At 37.4% G+C, this 17,443-nt stretch overlaps 1 protein-coding gene across 4 annotated transcripts in view; it reads right to left on the reverse strand.

Moving 5' to 3' along the window:
* The window catches only part of ASB3 (ankyrin repeat and SOCS box containing 3), a 118,465-nt gene that overhangs the window by 8,383 nt on the left and 92,639 nt on the right, over window positions 1–17,443 (reverse strand). For all 4 annotated transcript variants that reach the window (XM_023190188.3, XM_023190186.3, XM_023190189.3 and 1 more), the window contains one exon: window positions 16,461–16,591. In XM_023190188.3, coding sequence (XP_023045956.1) covers window positions 16,461–16,591 — 131 coding nt within the window. The remainder of the gene's footprint in view (window positions 1–16,460; window positions 16,592–17,443) is intronic.

The raw sequence follows: 17,443 nt of genomic DNA on the forward strand, positions 1-17,443 counted from the left end.
AGAGCGAGACTCCGTCTCAAAAAAAAAAAAAAAAAATTGTCTATTCTCTCACTGAAACAGAATCTTAACAAATACCCTAAGTTGTAACATGTTATAAATACCACAAATCTCCTTCCAACTTAGTATGCCAAACTTTCTATCTGCAGGGTTTTTCTAAAAAAACTCTTCTTTAATGCTTTAGTAATGTTTTCTATGCTCCTTCAACAACATTTGCTAATAAGGAATGCATTTTGTTTTGTCCTCATATTATTTCAGCCAGTTTTACTGTGGCAGGAAGGACATGTGTTTCCCCAATGGTCTGTGACTTTTTGTCTTTTGCTATTGAATAAGAAAACTCAAAAAGAGTTCTAAGCCTTTATCATTATGGTTAGTAAATTTTGTAAAAAATAATAGACTGGGCATCCTAGGACTTAAACATTGAGGGAAAAAAATCACAGTGCTTGTCCTCATGTTCTGAATGTGTAGATTACAGTGTCTTGCTGAGTATGGTTCTTTCATTAGCTAATTATCTCAAGGCACATTACATGTTAAGGACAAGGTTCACTGTTAAAGTAAAAGTGAGACTATATTTCAAATACTTTCTTGATAATTTTAAACTTCTTGTCAGTTGCAATTAGGTGGTAGGTAGTCATTTCTATTTTAGCTTTTTAAAATTTTTATTATTTTATTGTATATATTTAAAGTGAACAATGCGATGTTTTGTATGCTTATGTTGATATACTTACCATAATGAAGTGATTACTATAGTCAAACAAATATTAATATACCCATCACCTTATATAGTTCATATAGTTACCTTGCTGGTGTGTGTGTGTGTGTGTGCACGCACGTGTGTTTGTGTGTGGTGAGAGTGCCTAAAACTTACTATCTTGGTAAATTACCAGTACACAACACAATATTTTTAACTATAGTCCTCATGATCTCTAGAACTTCCTCATCCTACATAACTGCAGCTTTATACCCTTTGACCTACATCTTTTCATTTCCCCCACCACCAACCCGCCTTCAACCCGGTAACCCAGGTGGTCATCATTTTTATCACATAACATGCCTGGTAAAGAACAAGAGGATGCAGCTCTACAGTGATTACGTTGGTTCACTTGTGCTTGCACTTTTAATAACACTATTTCCTTACAGAAATCCTTTTAAGCCACTTGACCAATTTGTGAGAAGTGGTTAAATTAAAACTACATAATATCATTATAGATGCACTAAGCAATCACACATGAACAAAAATTCACTACAGCACACCACAAATGTGGTGGCACAGTCAACCCCATGCACCTGACTTTGGGAAACCCTGATGTAACCCCTTCAGATATGTAGGTACAAGGCACTGGGCCATGTATGCTAAGTGGGGGGTGGGGAGAGAGATAAGTCCTTGGGAATCCCCATTCTACCATGAACACTGTACAGAACATTCTGCCTTCACCTATTCTCACAAAAGCCTGATTCTTGCAAGGAAATTACTTCCTTGGCCAATTTTGAAAATTTTCCATGCCTTGCTATACCTGCTGCAAGGTCTGGGGGGCAATGTTAGCATTCTTATCGTTCTTGTGCACCACTTCAGAACCATGCTTCTGTCTTTAAATTCCAACAGACACTAGTTTCTATTCTTTCAGAGTTTGCTCTCCCTTACTGCCATAACTGATCTTTAACATCATGGAGACCTCAGGTCCCAACTCCTCCCCTACCTCATCCTTCAGGTCCCATCCTTTCTCATTTCTTTTCCTATCTAGACTGGATTCCATGGGCCCATCACTGCAATTATTTTATCCTCATTTCCTTTGCCCCTGTTCTGACAACACCCAGGATCAATCTAACCATTTTCCTTCTGCATCCCAATACAAAGAAAACTAAGCAATACTGGAAGATACAACTACATGAACTAGTTCTACTTCCAACCTCTACCAGACCTGTAGGGTTTTGCTCTGCAAATCTTTCAGTGGTTCAATTGGTTTCCCACAGCAAACATTCCAAAACACCAAGTCCCCTACCCAACTCTCACTTCAATCTCCTCCTTAGCCAGACTTTACTCCCTACTTCAGAGTAAAAACTGGTCTTACAGGCTTTTTTTCCTGAGCTTCCAATCCCCAAACTATAAATTTATCTATGTCCACCCCATCCTCATCTTTCTTCTCTATCTCAAAGAAATGGGTCTACCTGAAGCTAATCCCATCTCCATCTGGCCTATATGAAATCTCACTACACAAATTATCCCTTTATCTCTGAATCTTTGATGTCATTTTATAAACTGAGACCCTCTTGATCTATAAAACATGATCAAACTGCTCCCATCTCAAAAAGAAAACTCCCACAACCCTGAATCCTTCCCTTTTAGCTACTGTACTAATCAAACAGCTATGTTGACTTTATTTTTTCATTTACGTAATTTTTTTCTTTTTAAATTTAACTTTTAAGTTCAGGGGTACATGTGCAAGTTTGTGATGTAAATAAACTTGTTTCATGGGGGCTTGTTGTACAGCTTACTTTGGCACCCAGGTATTAAGCCTAGTACTCACTAGTTATTTTTTCCTGGTCCTCTCCTTCCTTCTACCCACAGATAGGCCACAGTATCTGTTGTTCCCTTCTATGTGTCCCTAGGTTCTTATCATTCTGCTCCCACTTAGAAGTGGGAACATGTAGTATACGGTTTCTGTTCCTGCATTAGTTTGCTAAGGATAATGGTCTCCAGCTCCACCTATGTTCCTGCAAAGGACATGATCGCATTCTTTTTTATGGCTGCATTGTACTCCATGGTGTGTATGTACCACATTTTCTTTATGCAGACTACCACTGATGGGCATTTAGGTTGATTCCATGTCTTCGTTACTGCAAATAGCGCTGCAAGGAACATATGTGTACATGTGTCTTTATGACAGAAGGATTTCTATTCCTATGGGTATATACCCAGTTATGGGACTGCTGGATCGAACAGTATGTCTGTTTTTAGGTCTTTGAGGAATTGCCATACTGTCTTCCCAATGGTTGAAGTAATTTACACTCCCACTAACAGTGTATAAGCATTTCTTTTTCTCCGCAACCTCACCAGCATATTATTTTTTAGTTTTTAGTAATAACCATTCTGACTGCTATGAGATGGTATCTCACTGTGGTTTTGATTTGGATTTCTCTAATGATCAGTGATGTTGAACTTTTTTTCATATGACTGTTGGCTAGATGTGTGTCTTCTTTTTAAAATAGAATTTATTTTTAAAACTTTTTTATTTTTAAATTTTGTGGATACATAGTAGATGTATGTATTTATGGGGTACATGAGATATTTTGATACAGGCATGCAATGCATAATAATCATATCAGGGTAAATGGGGTATTCATTGCCTCAAGCACTTATCCTTTCTTTGTGTTACAAACAATCCAATTACACTCTTTTACTTGTTGTAGAATGTACAATAAATTATTGCTGACCTTAGACACCCTATTGTGATATCAAATAGATCTTATTCATTCTATCTAACTATATTTTTGTATTCATTAACCATCCCCACCTCTCACCCTCCATCCCCACTATCCTTCTCAAGCCTTCTACTCTGTATCTCCATGAATTCAACTGCTTTAATTTTTAGCTCCACAAATAAGTGAGAACATGCAAAGTTTGTCTTTCTGTGCCTGGCTTATTTTACTTCATATAATGACCTCCAGTTCTATCCATGTTGTTGCAAATGACAGGCTCTCATTCTTTTTTATGGTTGAATAGTACTCTGTTGTGTATATGTACCACAGTTTCCTTATCCATTGATCTTTTAATGGACACAAGTTGCTTCCAAATCTTGGCTATTGTGAATAGTGCTGCAATAAACATGAGTGCAGATTATCTCCTCAGTATACTGATTTCCTCTCTTTTGGGTATATATCCAGCAGTGTGACTGCTGGATCATATGGTAGGTCTATTTTTAGTTTTTTGAGGAAACTCCAAATACTTTCTCCCCTTCTGTGGGCTGTCTCTTTTCTTTGTTGACTGTTTCCTTTGCTGTGCATCAGAAACTTTTAAACTTGATGTGATCCCATATGTCCATTTTTGTTTTGGTTGTCTGCGCTTTTGGGGTATTGCTCAAGAAACCTTTGCCCAGTTCAATGTACTGGAGAGTTTCCCCAATGTTTTCTTTTAGTAGTTTGAGGTCTTAAAGTCTTTAATGGATTTTTATTTGATGTTTGCATATTTCCAGAGATAAGGGTCTAGTTTTATTCTTCTGCAGATGGATATCCAGTTTTCCCAGCACCATTTAATAAAGAGACTGTCCCTTCCCCAGTGTATGTTCTTGGCACCTTTGTTGAAAATGAGTTCACTGTAGGTATCTGTATTTGTTTCTGTATTCTCTATTCTGTTTCATTGGTCTATGTGTCTGTTTTATGCCAGTACCAGGCTGTTTTAGTTACTATAGCTTTGTAGTACAATTTGAAGTCAGGTAATCTGATTCCTCCAGTTTTGTTCTTTTTGCTCAGGATAGCTTTGGCTATTATTCTTTTGTGGGTCCATATACATTTTAGGATTGCTTTTTCTATTTCTGTGAAGAATGTCATTGGTATTTTGATAGGAATTGCATTGAATCTGTAGATTGCTTTAAAGTAGTATGGCCATTTTAACAGTATTGATTCTTTCAATCAATGAACATGGAATATATTTCCTCTTTTGGTGTGTCCTCTTTAATTTCTTTCATCAGTGTTTTACAGCTTTCATTGTAGAGATCTCTCACTTCTTTGGTCACACTAATTCCTAGGTATTTGATTTTATTTATTGCTATTGTAAATGGGACTTTTTCTTTTTCAGATTGTTCACTTTTTTTGTTTTTGTTTTGAGATGGAGTCTTGCTCTGTCGACCAGGCTGGAGTGCAACGGTGCGATCTCAGCTCACTGCAACCTCCACCTCCCGGATTCAAGCGATTCTCCTGCCTCAACCTCCTGAGTAGCTGGGATTACAGGCATCCACCACCACGCCCAGCTAATTTTTGTATTTTTAGTACAGATGGGGTTTCACCATGTTAGCCAGGCTGGTCTCAAACTCCTGACCTCAGGTGATTTGCCCAAAGTGCTAGGATTACAGGTGTGAGCCACCACACCTGGCCTGTTCACTGCTGGCATATAGAAATGCCACCAATTTTTGTATGTTGATCTTGTATCCTGAAAATTTATTGAATCTGTTTATCAGTTCTAATAGGTTTTTGGTGGAGTCTTTAGGTTTTTCCAAATATAAAATCATATCATCTCCAAACAAGGACATTTTGACTTCTTCCATTCCAACTTGGATGCCCTTTATGTCTTTCCCTTGTTTGACTGCTCTAACTAGGACTTCCAGTAGTACTGTGTTGAGTAATAGTGGTGAAAGTGGGCATCCTTGTCATGTTCTAGATCTTAAAGGAAAAGCTTCAAGTATTTCCCCCTTTCACTATGATATGAGCTGTGGGTCTGCCATACATGGTGTTTACTGAGTTGAGGAATAGCCAGTTTTTTGAGGGTTTTTGTCATAGAGAGATGTTGAATTTTATCTGATATTTTTTCGGCATCAATTGAAATGATCATATGGGTTTTGTCCTTCACTTTGTTGATACAATGTATCACACTGATTGATCTGCCTATGTTGAACCATCCTTGCATCCCTGAGATAGATTCCACTTGGTCATGATGAATGGTCTTTTAAATGTGTTGTTGAATTCGGTTTGCTAGTATTTTGCTGAGCATCAGTATTCATCACAGATACTGGCCTGTAGTTTTCTTTTTTTTCTGATGTGTGTTTGTCTGGTTTGAGCATCAGGGTAATACTGGCCTCACAGAGTGCATGTGGAAGTATTTCCTCCTCTATTTTTCAGAATAGTTTCAAGAGGACTGGTATTCATTCTTCTTTAAATATTTGGTAAAATTCAGCAGTGAAGCCATCAGGTCCTGAACTTTTTTTTTTTTGCTGGGAAACTTTTACTACAGCTTCAATGTTATTACTTGTTATTGGTCTGTTCAGTTTCTGGATTTCTTCACTGTTCAATCTTGGAAGATGGTATGTGTCTAGGAATTTATCCATTTCTTCTAGGTTTTCCCATTTCCTGGCATAGTAGCTTCCAATGATCCTTTGAAATTCTATTATATCGGTTATAACGTCTTCTTTTTCTTCTCTGATTTTATTTGGATCTTCTCTCTTTTTTTCTTAGTCTGGCTAAATGTTTGTTAGTTTTGTTTACCTTTTCAAGAAACCAACTATTTGTTTCATTGAACTTCAGTACTGTTTTCTTTGCTTCACTTTCATTTATTTCTGCTCTGATCTTTATTATTTCTTTTCTTCTAGTAATTTTGGGTTTGGTTTGGTCTGGCTTTTCTAGTTCCTTCAGATGCATAATTAGGTTATTTGGAGTTCTTCTACTTTTTTAATGTAGATGTTTTAGCTATATCATTCACAGGTTTTAAATCAGTGTCTGATACACAGCTGATACGTAATTAAGGAATCCACTCATTAAGGAATTAATAAATAACTAGATTTGTACATGCCTACCTATAAAAATACTTCCATGAGAGCCTCTCTTCACTGAAGACTTCTGCCAGTGGTCCACATTTGGAACTAACTAATACTACAGACTGAGTGGTTAGACGTTCTCAAATGGACAGACTATGAGAAGCTACAGCTTCTGTCCTAACCACATTTCCACCTTTAATTATGCCACTCTACCCAATTATACCAAACCAAGTTCATTATTATTGCTTTTACTATTCCTGACAGTAAATAATTCCTAATTCATGAATAAAGGAGATTATCAGAATTCAATTTAGATGAACAATTTTAGGAGTCAGTCATAATGATTCTCAAGGTTCTCACTGATTATGAGAAAGAACATTTCATTAAAAACGTATTGTCACCAGCAGCAACTAGACAGAAGCTGACCTCCCACCATCCAATCTTCAAACCCTTTTGGATTCAGCCAGTTTATCCTGGGTAGTCCCACTGTCTTCTCGTCAGTTTACAGGAAATATCTCATGGAGTTAAGCTGAGAAGATATTTTTATGATCAGATGAGGAGAATGTGAAAAATGCTCTTCTGTTTTTAAAGGGTGCACTCTCAAAAATGTGCAAGTGCAGTGCAGTATGACAGGTACCTACGAGGTGTTAGGAAATCTGATGAGACCCTTAAGGTAACCAATATGTAAAGGAGAGAGGAAATGGTTAGAAGAGTGTCAGGAAACATAAGCTGAGAAGATGATTCAGAGATGAATTACTACAAGTAAGAATCAATAACATTAAAAGCAGCAGGGGAGGAATGTTAGAGGATCTTAACGTCTTGGAGAAAACATTGGCACATTTGTAAGGTGGAGTATTTAGGAAAACAAGTACTCATGTGCAGTACTCATAGTGGGACAGCATGGGGAGGCATGGAAAGGGCCAGAGTATGAAGAGCGTTGCTAGAGTTTGACCTTTATTCTGAGAGAAATGAGTTCTTTTATATTCTCTTTTTTAAGGGGCATGGTATATTCAAACACATTTTATTTAACAGTGATTTTGAGAATAATAGAGGCTGAACACTCAGGAGTGTACTCAAGTCAAGCAAGTCAGAAATGATCATTACAATCAACAAAGGCAGTAGCAGAACAGATGGAATAATAATAATGGATTTGGAGGATATTTACAAAGTAGAACTGACCATATATGGTAACCTATCAACTGTAACTAGTGTTTCTCCAAAAATGGAAGAACTCTCTCATCTACAATTAAAGCGACTGAGCAGGATGACCAAACTAAGGAAATACCTGTCCACCTTTCCCTCACCAGAGAAAATAAAAAATGACATCATAGAAGACAGCCTTTTTATGTTTCAATTTTATTTCTAACTTAGCACATTCTAACCTCCTAACCTTCCCTGTTACAATTTTGTGGCCCATTATCTTAGCCACTAAGAAGCGAGTCCACAGAAATATATGTGGTATGGAAAGACCACCTTATAAAAAGATAAGGATTATGGCAACTGACTCTTTCTCGATCTGCATCTACTACTTCTTTGTCTCCTCAAGATGAATTCTGTACCAACTATGAATCTTTATCCAAACAACATGAACCATGTTACAAAGAATTTTCCCCAAAATCACATACTCTAGAGCAGATCAGACATTTAACCCGGACAAATCTAGTCCTTCTTTATATAAGAAATGGTGGGTCCTAAAATTCCACAATCTCCAGCAGATACAAATGATGTGTTTTTAGATGCTTCATCCAGTGCCTTGGGCTGATCCTGTGAGGGACTGTCACATGGGAACTTCCTCAAAAAGGGTCATGACAGATAGAAGAGGCAATAGGGATGCAGAAGTGAGGTTCTGGTGCTACCTTTACAACAGCCTTTTTTAAGCCTCCTTATTATCACATGATTGTGCTCCCCTTCCCTTTCTGAAGTATCAGGGAAGAAGCCTCTTGAAGTGCTACTCTCTATAGCTTCCTTTGATCATCTTGAGAACCAAGAGGAAACTTGGGTAAAATGAGAGATCTTGTGGTTGGGTCAGTTCTACCTCTGGATGGTTATTTTAATTTTTAAGGTTCTAAATTCTGTAATTCAGGCCTACCAAGAAAGACAAATCATTAAGAAAATAAAAGGTATATCTCATTTTCAAACCAAGAACCATGAACTCTGCCTTAACTCCTTAATTTTTCACCCACTGCCCCCAACACTCTCCTCAGAGCCATGGTTTTGTGCCTTTTATATATTGGTTACCTTTAAATTTTTCATGTTCAACGGAGCTGTCATCTAGGCAGCTGCAACGAGAAACCTTTCCTTCTAATCTTGTTCAGTTCCCTAAGAAGCTGGATGATATTTAATACTAGCTTTTTCATAATACTTATTTCAGACAGGAACCTAGTAAACATCCTACAGTCTATAAATAAAGTAGTTATATGGAAAGAGTGGGATGGGATTTCAAACCAATACTGGTGATCTCATACTTAGAATTAAAAAAACCTGTTTACTCTAAGGTCATAATTTCTCCTTTTTTTTTTTATTTTTTTTTGAAAGACAGAGTTTCATTCTTGTTACCCAGGATGGAGTGCAATGGCAGGATCTTGGCTCACCACAACCTCCGCCTCCCAGATTCAAGTGATTCTCCTGCCTCAGCCTACCAAGTAGCTGGGATTACAGGCGCTCGCCACCACACCCAGCTAATTTTGTAGAGACGGGGTTTCTCCATGTTCGTCAGGCTGGTCTCGAACCCCCAACCTCAGGTGATCTGCCTGCCTCGGCCTCCCAAAGGGCTGGGATTACAGGCGTAAGCCACGGTGCCTGGTCAATTTCTCCTTTCTTAACGTACCAACAGACATGCTGGTAACTTTAAAATAGTTTTAACAGCAAAATGTCCCAGCAAATGTGAGTACAACCCATTAGTATCTAGTTTAAAAAGAATTTCCCCACAAAAACAAAACCCAAAAAACTTGAATTAACAAGAGGCTATGTGAAGTTAAAACTGTAAGTGGGCAGTTGGAACCCTGTTAAAATTTCAAGTTTAAGTATAAATTTCTCACTAAAAAAAAACAAAAACAAATTTATCAGTCTGGCTCTTAAATGTAGAAATAAGGTAGAATGTAGGCAATGTTAACCAAGGCATGAATCTGCAGATTGTGAAGGTCCACAACATGGCTGGTGTTTGGGAGGTTGAAAGTTTCCCACTCAACAAATGAAAGGTCATGTGTCCAGTTTTTTAAGATAATAGAAAATTACTGATTGGCTTCTTAGTAATAATGCCTCACCCAGGTGAAAAGCATCCAGAGGAAATGAATCTAGAGTTAAGAACTACTGTGAAGAATGGGCTCTCATTCTTACTAAATATTTAGGTTTATTAACTCTATGAGCATGGCCCCCATGGTAGACAAACTGCACAATTTATCCCATATATTTTAAAAGGCCCACTATTACCCCACTTCCCACCAAACTTAGTTTATTGAACATGTACTTTAAAAACTGTAAGTTAGGGCTTTGCATATCAATGTTTAAAATAAGGAGCAGGTGGCCTGTAGTTGAGTTATTGCACCATGTATCACTCATATAAATACTCTTACCAAGTATACTGCTCCATTATTTGTAGCTCTTTTTTGTTCATTTAAGAGACAGGATCGGGTTCTGTCATCCAGGCTGGAGTACAATGGCATGAACACAGCTCACTGTAGACTCAATCTCCTGGGCTCAAGCGATCCTCCTGCCTAGGCCTCCCAAGTAGCTGGGACTACAGTCATTCACCATCACGCCTGGCTAATTTTCTTATTTTATTTTGTAGAGATGGGATCTTGCCATGTTGCCCAACTAGTCTTGAACTACTGGCCTCAAGCAATTCCTCCCACCTCGGCCTCTCAAAGTGTCATTACAGCCCTATTTGTCGCTTTTTGTTTTTTTTTTTTTTTTAAATACTTTGTGTTCTAGGGTACATGTGCACAACCTTAAGGTTTGCTACATACGTATACATGTGCCATGTTGGTGTGCGGCACCCATTAACTTGTCATTTACATTAGGTGTATCTCCTAAGCTATCCCTCCCCCTCCCCCCACCCCACAACAGACCCCGTGTGTGATGTTCCCCACCCTGTGTCCAAGTGTTCTCATTGTTCAGTTCCCACCTACGAGTGAGAACATGCAATGTTTGGTTTTCTGTTCTTGCGACAGTTTGCTGAGAATGATGGTTTCCAGCTGCATCCATGTCCCTACAAAGGACACGAACTCATCCTTTTTTATGGCTGCATAGTATTCCATGGTGTATATGTGCCACGTTTTCTTAATCCAGTTTGTTTTGTTTTTATTGCTCTTTCCTTGGTCACTGACTCTGGGATAGGATCTGGTTATAAATTAACTTGGCTATAGGCTAGGTTATGCTATGCTAACAAATAAACCCTAAAAACCAGTGTCTTAATACAACACAGGTTTACTTCTTGCTCATGCAAAATCCTCTGCAGGTCAGGCAATTCTCCTAAAATGACACTTGAGTGTCCTAGGTGTCACCCACCCTGTGTAACCACCATCTCAAACATGAGCTTTCAAATTGCTTTCAAGAAGGGAAGGGAGAGCAAAGAGTGCTTACCTGCCATGGTTTATGCTTTGACCACTTGCCTCAATCATGTAACAATCAAAGCTGAAAAATCCAGTCTTTCTTTGTTCCAGGGAAGATAAAAATGAAATGGAACTCAGTTAACTGAGGTCTGTCTCTGCCATAATGACAATGTCTATTGTGAAAATGATATGAGGTAGCTACTATTACCATCTCTCCTTATAATTGAGGAAACCAAAGTTCAGGGATGTAAGTAACTTCTCTGTAGCTAAAAAGTGATAGACGCTCTCAGCAAACTGACACAGGAACAGAAAACCAAACACTGCATTTTCTCTCTCATAAGTGGTAGTTGAACAATGAGAACACATGGACACAGGGAGGGGAACGTCACACACCGGGGCCTGTTGGGAGGTGGGGAGCTAGGGGAGCGACAGCATTAGGAGAAATACCTTATGTACATGATGGGTTGATGGGTGCAGCAAACCACCAGTGCACGTGTATACCTATGTAACAAACCATGATGTTCTGCACATGTATCCCAGAACTTAAAGTGTAATTAAAAAAAAAAAAAAAAAAGGATTTGCGGTACATGATTATTCCTCCAGGACCATATAAACCAGATTACAATGGCCTGAAATAAACTGATCGAAATTTTTTTTTAAATTTTAGCCGATAAATTTTAAATATATGTTATAAATCCTTTCTTTCCATGAAAATTTAAAGAGGTTCTAGTGCTATATTAAGAGTTAAAAAAGATAAATCATGTCAAGTTTAAAATGAATAAATTTGGGTAGTCAAAGGAAAAAAAAGAGAGAGAAAGTAGTGGAGGCATGTCTATTTAATTCTAGAGCTCCAACCTTCAACCATTATATTGTCTGCTGTCCATGCAGAACCTGCACCAGATCATTACCATAGGGTTGAAGTCAGCAGAAAAGTTAAAATTTTTCTTTGGCATAAAATAAGGTTGTGCTCCAACTCTTATCTTTTTAACAAGTAACTTAATGATGTGTTATAAACTAAACAAGATATATGTTCTTGCTAAAGAAAACAGAAAAACAAATATTCTTTTAAAAACTAATATGTTTTATTATCCTAAACTAGAAATAGTTTTAGCAGACAACTGGAATGCTAGTTCATTGTTACCAGCAAGGATTACAGACCAATTATTCCTGACCCTAAGCTTTGTTTCTGCATCTAACAATCACATAAAATAAATTATCATATGTAGTTACCTTGGTGTACTTACCACAGATTATTTATCTTGAAGGCTATGTGAGAAAAGAACATTGCTCAAAACTAGGGGCATTGCTCAAAGTTTCAAGGGAAATTTTTGCTTAAACTAGATACTTGCTGAACCCACCATATTTAGCTAGGAATCCTCATAATGTTCCTGGAGTACTCACCCTACCACAGATCAACCTTCAAGATTCATTTTTCTTTTGCTTCTACTTTTAAGATCAACTGTTACTTAAAAATATGTTCTCAATCCAATTTGCAATACAAAATATCTGTATTCTCATACTTCTTAGGTAGTATAACTTTAAACTCATTGCTACGTACTACTATTAAAAACTAAGCTGAAGCTAGGCACAGTGTCTCGTGCCTGTAATACCAGCACTTTGGGAGGCTGAGGCGGAAGGATCACTTGAGCCCAGGAGAAGTTCAAGAGCAGCCCAGGAAACATGGCGAAACCCTGTCTCAATAAAAAATACAAAAATTAGCTGGGTGTGGTGGCACATGCCTGTGATCCCAGCTACTCAAGAGGCTGAGGTGGGAAGACTGCTTGAGTCCAGGAGGTAGAGGCTGCAGTGAGCCATGACAGTGCCACTGCACTCCAGCCTAGGCAACAGAGCAAGATCTTGCCCCCACAAATTAATTAATTAATTAATTAAATTAAAAACTGAGTTGAGACATAGAATATTTAGAGAGAACTGCTCAAAAGGCACACAGGCCATCCATTCCCAGATATTCTAAAATCTAGCTCTTCGTCAAGTCACAGCAACAGAAGTCTGGGTACCTGAACCACACTGTAATGACTACTTAAGAACTGCTTTTACTGAATTGCACTTTGGTATGAAAACAACAGTCCACGTAAAAGAAGTCCCGAGAAACCACAGCTACCAAGACATTGTCTAGGAATCTGTAACAGCATCCAAGAAAATCTATTCTGAGGAACGGGTTTATTTGATCTTATGAACCCTGTCACCTAGTATCAATGACAACAGAGCTCAGAGTCAAACATACAACCTATCCACAGACAAGTATCAAATTCCCATTGCTACGCTTTCCCTGACTCCATTTTTTTTATCTATCCCCCATCTTTTTTTTTTTCATTTTTCTTTTCCTTCCACTTTTGTTTTACTGTTTTGTGATAATATATATGTATTATATAAACTGTTTTAAATCCTTTTCAGAACAAAGCAAGGAAACACTGAAATAAAAAGATCAAGAGAGTTTCCCGGGGTCCTTTAAAGGACCCTTTGAGGATCCAGATCCATTTAACACTCTGGAGAGAATTATATATATCTAATCATTAAAGGTTCAGGACGAACTAAAGCCATGTGCTTTTATCCATAATAATTTAATTACTTAGACCTGACCAGGAGTTGGCAAATTTTTTGAGTAAGACATCTATTGCTACGTGGTTAGCCTGATGTTTCTAAGAGGTATGTAAGAGGCACTTGATTAAAAGACAGTTACTGAAACTGCAACCACTCAGTAAATTTTACCTGGTATACATTTCCTTTTGGATGCAAGAAACTTTTTGAAGACAAATCTGACTCAATGATTAAAATATGAGAAGCAAGAAATGTGTTGTTACTTTTGTTTATAAACTACCATGGCAAGTTGCTACTTACTTAGGGAGAAAAAAGGGGAGGAAAGAATAATTTTGACCAAGTACATGGCATCTATAGGACTTGAAAAGGGCTTAAATAAAAAATGGGAGAAAAATCTTTCCCAAGGGATAGATATTGAATACTGAGTGGAGCTAGGAAGCTAGGCATTATCTAAGAATTTACTAACAGTGGCAGAGGTGCAAGAGGTATCTTTTCAAAAAAAATTTTTTTAACATATTGATAAGACAGCCGTTGTTAATATCATGATAAGTTATTGGAGGAAGAGGGGTAAAAGCAGGTCAATCTTGTAAAGAGGTTAATCAAACAGTTGTCCTGCTAGGCTCGTGCCCATTAGTGTTAAAACCCTGACCATGCTTCTGCTTACTAGAGATCCTGTAGCTCAAAATCCCAGTAAAGGAGGGAGTCCCGATGACCAACATGCAGAAATTTGTTATCCTGAAAACTGATGATAAAAGGTTGCCCCCAAGACAGCCCTGAATTATAGAAAGGAAGAGAGTCACAATCCCATCTGAAAGTCAGGCAACTAAGTTTTTCTCCATCTTACTAAAATTCCAGCATTGTAATGGTGCCTACTATCTGCAGAAGAGGAAGCACCAAAGAATACCCTGAGAGACCAATATACGTAGGAGGAAGAATACAAGCTTTCCCCAAGTAGGCTGTAACAAGGAGAGGGATAAAAAGCCTTTCCATGATAGGACAACACAAGAATCACTGTGGATCCAGATTTCTCAACCTCGGCGCTACTGACATTTGTAGCCAGATAATTATTTATTGTAGGAAGCTGCCTTGTGCACTGCAGGATGCTTAGCAGGATCCCTGGCCTCTACCCCTTAGATGGCAATAGCATCCCTAACCATTGTGACAACCAAAAAAATGTCTGCAGACATTACCAAATGTCTACAGGGGGGCAAAAATCACCCCTATGCTACGGATAAAAAACAGCTTCCAGTGTTAACTCACTCTCTTGGTAAATAACACTCCCAAACCACCTCACCTCCTGAACCAGGAAAAAGAGACAGAACAGAAGAATCTGTAGTAAAAATAGTAAGTTCAATTTTGGATATGTCAAGATGTGAGACAGCAAATGGAGATGTCCAAAAGATAGTTGGATATATGAGACTGGAAACAAGAAAAGAGGGCTTGGCTAGAGAAACAAACCAGAAAACCATTAGCTACAGTAGCTCAGAAAAAGCCTCTGAGAAAGGCTTTTTTGAATCTTCAGCTGAAATAAAAATCTCTCAATAGATGATGATTATTACTCTACACAAGCTCTACCTAGTACTTAATTAAACAAGAAGCCCTTGATGGATTTAGTCTACTGCAGGGTAATGTAGTACTCATGCACAATTTTTACCTTCATCTGGACAAACTTGCCATATGTTAAGGTCTTCAGGGTAAACTCCCACATATCCTTACTAATTGATACGTAGCAATACTTTTCCCTCTTTTGACTCTTTGTTCTCAAATCCATTGTTCCATAGTCTATCTGTTCTGAATAGATATTTGTTCTCTATTGCTGCAGACACATAATTAGTAAAAGCAGATGCAATTCTCAACATTAAGAGTTACACAGAGTGAGTTTTCCAGCATTATCATTAAAGAAATTCTATACTAGAAGGCTCAAAGACTCCAAATGAATTATTTTTCTTTAACAGAAACCTCTCTAACAGTTTGAATACACCTCAGTTCAAAGGCGTATTTTCCTGAATGTCTGTTTTTGATTGAGAAAATTTACTTAAATGTAATTTTCCAAAAAATTAGAAGACACATTCCTACACATGAATAAGTTCACTTGTTAAAAATCTATTCAAAACGTTTTATGAAGAGTTACATTTCATGTAAAAATAGCAGTGAAGAAACAATTTTCCTAACACATGGTTAACAAAATACAGTCAAAGCAAAATAAATCAGAAAAAGTAAATAGGGATACTTTGCATATGTTATGTTTAAACTTGTTCCTTGTGCGAAATCTTCCACCACTGTGTGTTCTTTCATTTTTTCAACTAGTTTAAAATTTTTTTAAGTGAGGTAAATTGAAATTTTGCTCTAGAATAGTCTTTTAAAATATCGACCAATTCACAGAATGTTCACTCAGCTAATCTCTGTAGTTATACCATATCAACAGACTGATATACATTCAGTAAGGACAGGTATAAAGAATGGTTACATTTCCTTTTAGATATGATAAAATATTACACAGAGAACATAACTCCACAGACATTCCAAAGAGAAAAATTAACTTTAGCATTTTTCTGACCAGAAACTAAATACAGAATAAGCAGATTTTTAGGACCTACTTTTGTGTATATAATCCTTATTAAAAATAAAAGGATATCAGAACATTAAAATATCAGTAAGCATCTGCTTTTCTTTGTATGTTCCTTAGGTTAAGCTTATAAAATCAGATCTGATTTTTACTGAAAGGAATTAGTAGCCGTCTCCCTAACAACGCCATCTTTTGCTCACATAAGAAAAAATGCAAAATTATGTCTAATTTGTGTTTGCCAATGAATCTTTTCACTTATAATTACAACACAGCTAGAGAAGCAAGAGAAGGAAAAGAAGAGAAGTGTATTTAAAAGTTATTCTTTCTTACCAATACGTTGCTGTAGAATCCAAGCGTTTGAGGCACGAGCAGAGAGCATCCTTTCAACAGCTGGCGGAAGTGTCTTCCAATTAGTAAACTCCAAAGTGAAGGTAAGGGTGTCAATGCTGACTGAGTCAGTCCTATGTTAGCAAGATGTTAATATATTAGAAACAAAACATGCCAAGGGTTCGTACTAGAAACAAACACCATATACCTATTCTTACAAAATCTCAATGAGGAGGGCAGACAGAAAACCAGCGCATGTTAAGTATTTATGTAACTACACGCAAAATCAGTGGATATGAAGAATCATCTACAGGTTCCTATTAACTGAACTGACTTTCTATGTAGCTGTCTACGAGATGACAAAAGGAACCTCAGAGAGAGTAGGAACTTTCCTTCTCATGGGTGACAGAACCAATGACATCAGTGGATCTGCCATTATTTCCTCCCATTTGGACTATCTTGCCAAATGTAAATTGAACATCCTTAGAGACATATAATTTAATAATCCTAAAAGGATAAAGCCCAAACACCCCAAGTTATCCCTGAGTGTACAAGTATGGCTTGTTTCTGCCCAATTCCCAGGGATGCACAGCTGTTCTCCTCTAACAACCTTCCCCCCATTATAAATTCAGCCCTAAGCGATGTAACAGAATAAGACTTGTCTTTAAGGAAAGTCCTGATGTTTAATACTGCTTCTGCTACTTATAAACAGGTTGCCTGAATTCTTTAAGCTCTAGCTCCTGCTCTTTAAAATGAGAATAATACATAATCTGCCCATTACAGGGAACTATATGTGAAAATAATATGAGATAACATAGTAAACATACTTTTAAAACTATAAAGTATTATATGAAAAATTGGTATTACCAGAAATGATTTGAAAACTTCAGTATTATATTTTTAGAAGCTTTAAAATTCAGTCAAACCCTTAAAAGAACTCTAAATCCTAACAAGATTACTTATCCTGTATTCAATCAGACACTCCC

This window comes from Piliocolobus tephrosceles, chromosome 15 (genome assembly GCF_002776525.5).
Source record: "Piliocolobus tephrosceles isolate RC106 chromosome 15, ASM277652v3, whole genome shotgun sequence".
NCBI classification, from domain to species: domain Eukaryota; kingdom Metazoa; phylum Chordata; class Mammalia; order Primates; family Cercopithecidae; genus Piliocolobus; species Piliocolobus tephrosceles.